Genomic DNA, 12,458 nt, shown 5'->3' on the forward strand with positions numbered 1-12,458 from the left:
ACCGAGTTTATGTAAAAAAGCACTAAATACAAACGTGAATATTTGGGTCATTTTATTTGTTCTCCAAGCATTAAAAACAAACAAACAAAAACTAAATCACATTTAGGGAAAAAAAAGAGAACCGCTCATGTTTATTATCGTTATCAGTGAAATGATTCAGAAACATCAGTGTCAGATCCGCGACCCGAAGCACCTTTTCTAGCCGGCTGGCTTTTGGCAATAACTGTGAAAACCCCCAGAGACTGTAACGTCTTCCTCTGAGGTCTGAGATGGAGGAAAAACTCCGGCTCGGTGTTCAGCTTGGAGCAATGAGCGCTGTAGAGGCTGAGGATGGGATGGAGAGATGGAGGATGGAGGAATGAGGAAGAGAGAAAGGAGGAGGAGGACAGAAATCAGAGGACGTGTTCTCTACTCACCCCTTACGCATCAGCTCAAACACTATCGGGAACAAAACAAGGGGACAACAAAGAGGACACACGTGAGGTGGAATATTTTTTACTCATTAGCTCATTGTGATCACTTCTGCCCAGCGAGGAAACATCCAAGCTTCCTAGCAGCTGTCGTCTACCTAGCCTAGATTTAGCTCATGAGTAGTTTGAGGAGAACTGCGATCTGGGGATGCTGAGCGAGGATGTGAGCCCTGAGGTGGTGCTAAAGACACACTGGGTTCTGAAGACATTACACAGTCACCTGTCCAAATGGCAAATGTTGCTGAGCAGAAAGCAGATAAATTAAAGGAAAGTCAGACATGCTTACCCATGTAGAGGTTGTCCTCTGACGGATCATCCAACACCTGGAATATTGAGTAGGTGAATCAGAGAATCCTCAGTTATTCAGGTTTGGAAAAGGTCCATATTTAATGCATTATTATTTAAAATGTGCAGCATTTAGCTTCATTTGAGATCTTTTTAAATATATTGATGTATTAGGCAGGGACAATGGACATTAATTAACATTTCTGTAAATTCAGGCTATTTTTCTTCCATCCACAAAAAAAAGAGTAATTTGTCTTGCTGAAAACAAACACAAAACAAGGCTAAAATGACTCAATTACACAAAAAACAATCAGTACAAACAGTACATACAAACTTTAATTTTTTTGTTCATAAAAAGGAGTCATCTCTTGACCAGAGAAAGATCAGACATCTCCAAAACAAATTGTCCCAATTTGGAGTTTCACTTCGCCGTTACGCTGATGACTTTCGAGTCTACATTCCTGTGGAAAAATACGGTGCTCACTGTGACGTCTAAGTAAAATCAAGGCATGGATGGGTTGAACAAATAAAACCGTGCAAGTATAGAACGAATGAACGAATGCCGCTCATCTTCACATGCATGTCGAGTTGTGTTCTAAAGTAAATGGGCGGTTGCTGTGACCACAAACAGGATAACGTGGGCAGACGTTTTAATCCCGTCCATTAGGCTGCGAGCCTCAGACTGAGCTGAGCTCTGGTAATGACAGTTTTTCCACTGAGCAGACAGATTTTCTTGGATGCAGATTACAAACAGTTGGCAGCGGAGGTCAGACGGTCTGGACAGATTTCACAACGGTGGCAAATACGAGATTTTAATGACGGAAACTGTGTTTGGTCGGAAATAGAGACGCAAAGCAACGGTGTGATTCTGCTGTAGTTTTAGGTGGAGCTGCTGTTCATCTATGCCACTGCTGAATGAAGCCGTTTTATAGAGAATGTTGTAAAAAATTAGGTCCAACTCTTGAGCTTTCCCCTTTTTTTTTTTTTTGCCACAAGAAAAATAATTTCTTGGGATTTTATGTGATAAAAACGCAAAGTAGCAAAATAGTTCTGCCTTTTTGAGGAAATGTTAGATCAGTTTAAAATTATTTCTACAGACAAATGAGAAGCATTTTTATTTAGTCCTTCTGGGGGGGGCGATACTTTCTAGAAGCACCATTTAATGCAGTTACATCTGTAAAAGGTTTCATCTTTGCACAGCTGGAGTTTGGACCTTTTCACCACATCTCTAAACTTCATTCTCAGTCGCGAACACGCCTTTCCGTATTTGCTATGTGTCGTACGTGGCAAATTACAAGCGAGACATTTATTGGCTTTCTTTCAACAATATCTTTCATTCAGACACTTTTCTAAAGTAGCCAGTTTTGTGGACTTTCCTGTTGACAGTTTGTCGTTGAGGAGTTCCTCCTGCAGGGTTTTAACCAGGTTGATGCCCTGATGGAACCTTTTCTGCTAGCATCAGCGCTAGATTTCGTTTCGGGGCACCGTATAAAAGGGGCTAAATACTTTATTTTTTAAAAAGGGATAAGTTGGGAGTGGACATTTATCTTATGGTTTCTCATTTCTTGCGATAAATTTCTTATTATATTTATTGTGGCAACAATAAATTCAGATGAATTTTTTTTTTTTTTTTTACTCAAAACTGTTCATATTTTGGAGATTTTTAATTTCACAATTTTTACCATTGTCAAAAAAAAAAAAAAAAAAGAAATACAAATATGATTACATGCAGTTATGGGTGCAGCTTAGTGAAACAAATCACACTTCTTTATGTGGAGATGTTTTCCAACAGTAGTATTTGTCTTTCTGGTGCCACGTCAGCTATAGAGTTAACTGAAAAAACAATAATAAATGGGTCTTATAACATTTATTATCACAAAAATATTGTGATAAATCTTTAAGTCCGTATCACCCATCAGCTTGGACAAAAGCTAATAGTAGGAGTGAACGTTCACATAAGTGTGAACATTTACATACGTTGTCACTTAAAATCCCAACAACATATGAGGAAGTTTGTGGCTGCAATGTCATAAAGTGTGTCAAAAGGTCAAAGGCGTAAAATACTTTTGCACGGCACAAAGCAGAACTCGCAACATAACGCTAAACGGACGACATTTCATCTCCCGACGTGAGAAGAAGCAGAACCCGCATCGAGGAGCGTGCCTGTTTCCATCGCAGCCACAAACCATCGTCACATCGGAGAAGCAACGACGGCTCGCTTCCGCTTACAGACGCTACGCCAAATAACCGTGGCAGTAAAATGTAATACAACGGGGACTTCTGAGTCGTTATTAATATGCATGCAGCTCCAGCACTGACGTGTCGAAATGTGGAAACGGATCACACTCTCGGCTGGAGCTGCGTCTAACCGGCTGCAGGCCAGATGAGAGGCAGACCTGCTCTTTGCTGCTGCCTCCTGGTTTTCTGTGTGAGATTAAAGGAGCGTGGAGATGCTAGGGAGCGTCTCCAGCCGCAATCAAGCCCTTACTAACAGTCTGCCCCTGTCACCAGCCATCTACAAGGATATTAACCCACTTTGTGCTCTGAGTCACTCTCCTGTGATACCAGCGGTTCTGCTTCCTGCTGGTCTCCACCTCCCCTGCTCCCCGTTTCTCCTCGGGGGCTCCGTTCAGCTCCGTGTTCCTTCATTTCCTCCCTGCCTGGCCCTCATCAGCGTCTCTCCCCGCTCCTCAGCGTCGGCCTCAGTCTCACCCCAGTTAACCAGCTGTAAATAAAGTACTGGGAAACTGCGGATCTTTTCCGGCGCACCGGTCCGTGGGCCGCCTTTGTGACAGATGGCAAATACAGACGAGCAGAAATCTGGTAGGAACGCAGCTGCATCAAGTGTTCAGCTTCAAGTAGGTGGCTCTATAAATGTCAGACAGAAACATCTCACATACTGTGATATATTAAAACAAACCACCAACGTGTCTTTGTGTCTTTGAGATTCTTACAGTCTCAGGCAGACAAAACCCCAAGCTGTTTCTGTATATATTGAGAATTTATAACTTGCTAAGTACTAGACATTTAGATGTTAAAAGCTGAAATGAATGGCTGGTTAAAACTGAAATCATATATATATATATATTTTTTAAACACATGACCAAATGTAATTCACTTACTTTAATGTCAATATTTTCTGCTTGCTATTCTCACTTGTGCTGCATTTCGACTGAATCCCTAACTTGCAGTCATGTCTAAAACACCGATCAAAGAGTCAAATAAAGAGCCAAAACTCAATCAATCTCAAAAACCCAAATCTGTCTAAACAGGAACATGCGGCTGCGCTAAAACCCAGTCGACCTTCATCAAGTGTGCGACGCAGGAGAAAATATGCATAAGGGGAAAAACACGTTCATGAATTTAGACAAAAGTCACATCCAAATGCTGATGACATTTGCGAAGTCAGAAGATTTGTGCAAAGTAACAGACAAGATATTAGAGGCTTATGACGCTAAAGTTGCTTCGGGGCTTTTTATCTGTGCCATTTTGCAGTTAAAATAATCAATGTGGACTATATTTGATCACTTCTAGTCCAAAATCTAAAATACTTAGAGTAAGTTTGTCACAGAAAGCAATGTTGGAAAGATATTTCAATATAATTCATGAACCCATTCCCTTGCATATCATCTCTATATATGGAATGAAATAACCATTCATATTCTCTTTTTTTTCTTTTTTTTTTTTTACAAGTTAAGAACTATCCATCTATTCATCTACCTACCGGGCTGAATCAAGACAGGAACAGGATCAATTTTTATTATTTCCTGATTATTTTCTGAATCGCCACAGACAGACGTCCTTGTGTGCACAAAGCTTTCAGCTCAGCCAAGCGGCCTCGAGGCTGATGATCCAGCCTCCAACCGCAAACTGCACGTGAAAAACAGACTCACAACGGACAGCACAGCCAACGATCTGCTGCTTCAAGGTAACGGCTCACAGTTTTCACGAAGCACAGAGAACTATTCACCCAAGTTAAACAGCTGCTTTTGACTGGAACAGAAGGTCAGCGCCGGTCAAGGACACCCCGACACCGGAACAACTAGTTCCCAAAATTTGCAGCTGAAGCCACAAGGAAGCTACGAGGTTCGCTCGCGTCTGTTTAAATAACGTTTATTGACACGGCCTCGTGCAGGCTCTCTCAATAAGCAAGGGGTTTATTTGCACAACACATTAAGTTTGTTCAATGCAGCAGGAGACAAAACCAAGTGAAATCCGTCATTGGCTTGCTGCAAAACTGCTGGTTATTGCAGTGACTAAGATGGGGAAAAAAAGTAGAGTATTTAGACTTTCAGGGTAATGACAAAGTGTGCTTTGGGTTTTTTTTTTTTTTTTAATGGAGCTCTGATAAGAGCTAAACATGCTGGTGAGAACAGCACAGGCTCGTCTGTCTCTTCCCACCATCTGTGACAAATGACCAAATCACTTTCATCAGCTTTAATCTGTTCCACTTGGCGTGGGCTCAGTGTTTAAGGCACGGATGGAAAGTATATTCATAATTAGACGAGACTGGACCGAGGTCTCCTGGGGGAAATCGGCTGGGTACCTCTAATGTATGCGATGGGGGCCCGAGCCAGAGCTCGTTTAAAAAAAGACGAACAGAGAGAGATGGAGAGGAGGCGAGGACTAATTTCCTGCGCCCATCAGGAGTGTGAGAGAGCAAGGGTGGACAAAGGATGGAGGAGATGAGAGCGAGGGTGTTGTGTCAGAGCTAGCACACGGGCGCAGAAGCACTCAACTTTTCTTTTTTTTTATTTGTTCCTGAAAACTCAGCAGTCCTGGCACTTAATTCAGCCGAGCGAGCCAGACCGCTTCCCTCCAGCCCGACTGCCCAAGCTTAACTCCCAGCAGTGCACCGGTTGCCCCCGCCATCTGGGCTGGATTGAAAACACCGATGATATCACCGGAGAGCGGCGCGCGCGTCTTGAGTCACAGTCGTCGATACCAGCGATCGTCTTTCCAAAACAAAACGCCCCTGCGGAACCTGGAATTCCGTCAATTCTCGAAATCAGACAGAGTTTATTTGTGGGACGGAAGCGTTTCTTGTCCAAGAATAAATCAACAAAGGATTAAGAAATGTGACTGAAAAACAACCCCGAAGCATATTCCGAGCTCGTTCTACGGCACCACGGGATTTAGCTGCCTTTTCAGCTAAAATGAAAAAGCGTGAGTCAGAGCACGCTGAGGGCAAAGGTTATCTGAAGACAGCACAGTGAAGGATAATCCTGACCACAGAGGATGCTAAACGTGCTGCCCATGTCAAACCGCTGTCATTAGAGAGAAAACAGCCACACAGAACAGCTTCTTAGCTCTTCATTTTTCCACTTTAAAATTCAACTAAATGAAAAACATTGCTGGATGTGATTTAATTAAACTAAACCAGGGTCCCACAGATTTTGGACATGGCAAGCAATTCAAATGCATTAAAGTTGCAGTTGAGGAATGTTGTGTTTACCAAACATATTACGTGCCACTACTACAGATATTACTCAATCTCATGCTGCAGCATGCAAATGTTCTGTCAGCAATGGTGAAGGTTTACTAACTTTCTCATACTTGATGCTTTATGTGGCTCCAGCTGCAAGGCAGAACGACCTACTTTTTTAATCAGCTATATTTTCACCACTTTGAAGCACTGACCTTCATTCCCGTAGGGTCAGCCGATCGTTAAAAAAAGACGATGATATCATGGCTAAATGTACAATCTTTTGCACAGCAGTACTCCAGACAGCACATTTTACACCCTTGATCTCAACACACCAGCAATACACAAAGTAGATGGGACCGATGTTACGAAATTATTTATGAAGTAAAGTAAAGTAAAGTAAAATGTAGAAACCAGTTTTAAATCAACAAATATCAGCGGTAAGATAATAAAACAGTAGAGCAGCAGCTTAGGTTCTTGTGTTACTGAAGCTAGCTAGCTCTTTGTGCTAGAATGCGCTAATATATTGACGTTTCAATATGCTTTTGTCTCTCAAGGTTTGTTCTGTTGTTCTTGATTAGTTATTGCAAGTAAGGTAGAGATTATTCTTCTTGTAGTAGCTATTTTTTGAGGGCTAACCCTAAAAAGTGAAAGTGAATAATTTACATTATATTTCAGTGCTAAATACTCTTGTTCTTGAATTAGGCTTAAAACTCAGCACACCTGTACACAGAACAAGGATGTTGGTTTTATTCCTCTATTCAACAAGTGGAGCAAAGGCTTCAACAGATCCGTTTCAAACCGCTTAGCTTGATGCTGCTAGCTTAGCCAAAAGACGAATCCAAGCCGTTGACAGTGTCTTCCAGTACAAAAAAATCCTTATGACCATGGGCGTAGGTTTGGGTAGGGACGGTAGGGACATGTCCCGACCAATATTCACGGGATATGAAAAAGTCCCGACCAATTTTTGCCATATTGGCTCAAAGAACGTGGATCTACGATCTTTGATTAGCAGCAACAGGCGGTGCGCGGAACGGAAGCTTCTTAGTTTGACATTTATTATGAGCCTCCGAGACCGTGTCGGAACGGTGCTGTCGGGGGGGAGGGGGAGTCAGTTGAATCGTCGGACGTTCTTTGATTAGCTGCCAAAGGCGGCGGCTAGCTGGGCACACGCGTCTCCTTCTGAGTCTCCGAGACCATGTCGCCACCAAAAAAGAAAAGGACAGACATTAGAAGTTATTTCGCTACGTCGGCTGTAAGTACAGTGAGTGGACCCATAAGTTAGATATCTATCACGCAACGCATTTGTTGTAAAGTCCGGTGTTTAGTAAGGTCAGCACTGAATGTGAGGTAGAATAGGTCTGTTAATTATGTAATATTTTTTTCACATAGGATGCTCAGACAGCAGAGCAAGGGGCAGAGCAGAACGTTTGGTGCATTTAAATAACACATTTTGCCAGTTGATAAAGACAGACACACATGAGCATGCAACAAACATTGCAATAATACAGAGAATTTTATTCATGTTTATTTTTTTTGTTAGTGCAATATATTATTTTATTTTATTATTGATTTCTTCTTATCTGCAATTGTGTTTGCTGTATCCAGAGGATATTTCTTTTGATCTTACTTGTAACGTTTGCTGAATTTTGTAAAGGAAAAAGTAAAGTGTTTTTGAACTGATCTGCTGAGTATGACTGTATCTGGTTGTATACACAAGATGTATGATATGGTTATGGTTGGGGGGAGGGGGTTATTAAGCCAATGTGGTTCCCCCCCCCTTCTCAAAAATGTTCGGTGCTCTTGGGCATTTCACTGTGCTGCCGGGGGGGGGGGGGGGTCAAGGTCCCCACCAAAACTTAGACCGAACCTACGCCCTTGCTTATGACACAAAGACAACTGAAGCAACCAATTATAAAAACAGAAGATTCGTACCTCCACCAGCCTGACAATGTTGACATGGTCCAGTTTTTTAAGAATGGCAATCTCTTGGTATACCCTTTCCAAGGGTCCTAAGACGTTAGGCTGCTCTCCTTGGGCTGCCTTGGGTCCTCTGGGGGGAGGGCGACCTGCAGAGCACCACACACTCCAGATTACACACAGTCTAACGTTATTGTCAAACATTTAGACAGTTTATAAATCCTTAAAGCTACAGTATGTAACTTTCATTAAAAAAAAAACAAACAAAAAAAAAACAGGTCAATCTACTCCACCAATCAGAGCCAGGAGAGTCTTAGCGCTGTCAATCATCCTCTTGTACTCGCTGCTAATGTGCTAATGCTGGAAAAACAACTTACTATTACAGAAACGTCGTTCATCCACTGTCATTGGTGGTCTTAATAACTAACCTAGGCTAGTTAGCAGCCAAGCTTCGCGCCAATTAGCAATGGGAGCACTGGAAGAAGGTAGACGAGCTCAACTTTTTCACATCATCTGTCTCACACCATACAGTCACAACATAGTGACAGTTTAAACAAATATCTAAAAAGATTTTTTTTAATAAAAGTTACATACTGCAGCTGTAAATGGAACTAACTCACGTGGAAAACCACACTGCTTCATTAACCTCTTCTTGGACAACACCTTCATGGCCTAGGACAGAAAGGAGTCTGATCAGACAGCATGACCACACATCCAGGAATACATCTCTACAAAAACAGAAAAGACAGATGTATGAAAAGCAGCAGAGGTGGGGAAAGACATTTTTAATTAGATGTAACTGCATAACATAATCTTTAACTCCTAAGGGTGTTCTACTGCGGATTTCAGCCGAGTTGCAGCACAAACCGACATCAAAGTGCAGAACATAAAAATTTTAGGGGATATATCTGCTGCTCTCCTTTGCAACAGGCCGGAGAAGTCGACAGCCCCTGAATCTTTAATACAAAAACAGCTTTTACTGGCCTCCAAAAAGAGCCAGGTGTCAGAGTTTTTCCTAAAAAAAAAAAAAATATATATATATATATATATATATATATATATAAAACAGCTGAAAAAGAAAAATGCAATTATTACAAATCTTTAAGAAAATGTAAAGAAAGAAGAGCAACACTGGCACATTCGTCAGCACATGCTGCCGCACTCACTTGGTGATTTTACAGTCAACTCAACGGAAAGGTGGAACGTTTTCTCTTTCGATCCCACAAAGCGTGCTGCTGAAGTGTCGCTCAGCGGCCTCTGTGGTCGTCATGGCTATGACTGTGCAGAAAGCGGCTTGGGCAGGAAGGCGGACCCCTCGCCTCTACATGGTTTCCATGGCGCGTTCCTCATGAACACCCTCTTAAAAATAAAACGCCGTCCGTCTCAATTCCTGAATCAATCCGTCTGCGCTGCGAGGAGAGGCTCATCATCGCCAGTATGAGACAGAATGAACTCAGTTTTCCAACGAAACATGATTAAATGTAATCTTTCTGTAGCTTAATATCAACCACAGGCTAAGGGGGCAACGCGAGTGGATTTTGGCTTCGATCAAAGCCTGGAAGCAAGCCGAATATGCATGAAGGGTCCAGCATGATTATCCCGTTACTGCCTCGTTAAGCAGAAGATGTCCCCATCAATCACACGTGTAGACTAGACTAGGCTAGACTAGACAAATGAGATGTAGAGAAACGAAGGAAGCGATGTTTACTGAGCTAAACAGGACTCCTGCAGGGGGGTTAAAAGATGTGTGTATTAATAAAGGCAGAAACTACAGAAGAGCTTTGCTACCAAGACACACAGCTTATTTAACTCAGTCAAAATGAAAGTATTCAGTCACTTACAGTGTAACTTCTTTGCAAAAGTTAATTTATAACATGACTTGGATGTTTATGACACCAGGAGTGTATTGTAGATGGCTCCAGTGAATAGAAGCAGCTGAAAAACTCACTTTTCAACCAACTTCAGCTTTTACTGGTTGGAAATCTGTTTGGGTTTTTTTTTTTCCCATCCTGTGAGAAAACCACTCACTTTGTTTCAGCTGAACAAATTACCGTTTCTCAGAGGGAACTCCTAAGCATCTTATAGATTTATCAAGATATCTTTTAACTAAATGCCATCAGGAATATAAGAATAAACTTCCATCCTGTTGAATTGGCGACATTTTCCAACACATCCAGTTCTGACCCAGTCTGTGGTTGAGTTTGACACTCGAAGCTCCTTCTCTCAACTAACATGCTCTATTTGTGCCATTAATTCCCTCAGTTGGTGCAATTATGCTGCTTACGAAAAGGGAATGATGAAATTAATGGAAAGTGATGGGGTTTTTTTTTTTTCCATTTGTAAGTGAGGTTTATGGTTTTCACTTTTTTCCCCCTCGACCGTCTTTCTTTTTGAAACAAAACAAACCTCAGGAAACGAGTTAAGACGCCTCATTGTTTACTTGTCTTAAAGTTCAGTTTCTGAAGGCCACAGCGTTAGCCTCATGGTCAAGTTTATGATATATTGTGCATGTTTTTGATCATGCCTGAAAGAAAACGCTGATGTACCGGCCTCAAAGATTTACATAGTAGTCGTACTACTATGTAAATCAGACAGAGTAAAATATCTCACCAGTTGAGTTTGCTTTTGCAGTTTGCTTGTTTTTTTCACCCACATATGGGAAATTTCTAAATTCCCTGCAAAATCCAGCTCTCCGCACGACGAGCTGCTGCACGTCCGAGCAGCTCTGTCGTATCGTAATCGCAATCAGGAGTCAAAGTTTGTGGAATAAAGATCTTTTTCATGCCCTTCGGCTCGGAGCTGGCGCACGCCTTTACATAACCGCTCGGCCGTCGACACTTCTCACGTGTTTACAAGCTTGAATTTTCATACTGAAAACCGTTCAGCCGTGAGCTTCCACTGGCTGCAGTTCAAAAGTACATCTTAAATCCATCCAGAGTTGGCAGCTTAAGACGACGTGACTCACCGAGAGGCTTTCATTGTTGCTGCTGCACAGGACAGCTTAGCTATGTTAAGGCATCAAACGGCTTACATCTGCAGATCGCTCTGCTTTCCAAGGGAACACATTACCTTGATGGAAAAGCCGAAAAATGACCTCGCACTGCTGCCTCGTATGCCGCAGGTGTACAAAGCGAAAGCAGCAGAGATATTTGGAGGAAAAAAAAAAAAAAATATATATATATATATATATATATATATATATATATATATATATATATATATATATATATATATATATATATATATATAAAAAGATGCACTTCAAATGCCACCAGCTTTTATTTTAGGTTGAATACAAGAGACTTTATACAGAAAAAGGAAATAAAACTCAAAGCTAGGCAACGGGGTAAAAAAAAGAAAAGAAATAAAAACAGCCTCAATCAATAGCAGCTGTCTTCTGTCAACAACGAAAGGTGAAGGTTTGATGACAACCACAAAGCAACCGGTCCGCCTACCAAGCTTTTCTGAGACACAAAACCAGACTTACATAATGTTTGTCGTCATCTTCGTTGTAGGCGAGCTTGACCACGCCATAGGAGCCCTACAAAACAACAACAACAACAAAAAACACTCATTAAATATGGACCCATACGAAGGGGACATGCAGCGATCGTTACTCGAGCTCCACGTTTCATTTAAACCCACCAGAGAGAGAGAGAGAGAGAGAGAGAGACTGCTAACATTTCTAAAGCGTCGCTTCAAAGAGCAGACGGTAGCACCGGACTGACAGAATGTTTACAAGGCAGCGCAGCTCGTATTCAGAAACATTTTTATTCTTTGGCAGCTCAGAATGAGCTCGTCCCACACAGACAAACACACACGTCCTTTTCCGACATGTTTCCTTCTCAAAAAACATGTCAGCAGGTTTTTTTTAGCAGGTTCAATGTTTTTGAAATTTGCTACAAATTACACATATGTATTTGAAAAGCAAATTATCTTCTGACACAGATATTTCAATCAAAAGCACCAAGAGAGATTTATAAATGCTTCGAGCATTTAAAGGAAAAAAACAACCACTTGCATTGGCGAGGTCACGCTTTAATTTGGTGTGACTATGAAGCGCGCTGAAAGAAAATTACATAAATGTCCCTGAAAAAGAAAATGCACAATTTATGTTTGTTAGAAATGACTTTGAGGAATTAATGCAAGCAGTGAGATACTAATAAAATAAATGTTGTGTTTTATTGTGATAGAGCAGTTGGTTGGCTGAAAAACTAACATCAGCATTAAAACCTATGTTGCGTCAATCAGCAGACAATACGTCTCCACTAAAAAAAACTAACAAAAAACCAAAACACAACCCAGTGCATCATCCTCATCAGATTGTTATACAACAATCTCCAAGAATCTCCAATAAC

General features: G+C 41.4%; 1 protein-coding gene across 2 annotated transcripts in view; it reads right to left on the minus strand.

Moving 5' to 3' along the window:
- The window catches only part of camkk1a (calcium/calmodulin-dependent protein kinase kinase 1, alpha a), a 61,488-nt gene that overhangs the window by 18,714 nt on the left and 30,316 nt on the right, over window positions 1–12,458 (minus strand). For both annotated transcript variants that reach the window (XM_014994686.2, XM_014994687.2), the window contains exons 4-8: window positions 11,588–11,641; window positions 8,721–8,772; window positions 8,116–8,249; window positions 757–793; window positions 417–438 (exon numbers count right to left, since the gene is read on the minus strand). In XM_014994686.2, the coding sequence (XP_014850172.2) occupies window positions 417–438; window positions 757–793; window positions 8,116–8,249; window positions 8,721–8,772; window positions 11,588–11,641 (299 nt within the window). The remainder of the gene's footprint in view (window positions 1–416; window positions 439–756; window positions 794–8,115; window positions 8,250–8,720; window positions 8,773–11,587; window positions 11,642–12,458) is intronic.

This window comes from Poecilia mexicana, unplaced genomic scaffold (assembly GCF_051168715.1).
Source record: "Poecilia mexicana isolate PSO_F unplaced genomic scaffold, ASM5116871v1 scaffold_14, whole genome shotgun sequence".
Taxonomy (NCBI): Eukaryota; Metazoa; Chordata; class Actinopteri; order Cyprinodontiformes; family Poeciliidae; genus Poecilia; species Poecilia mexicana.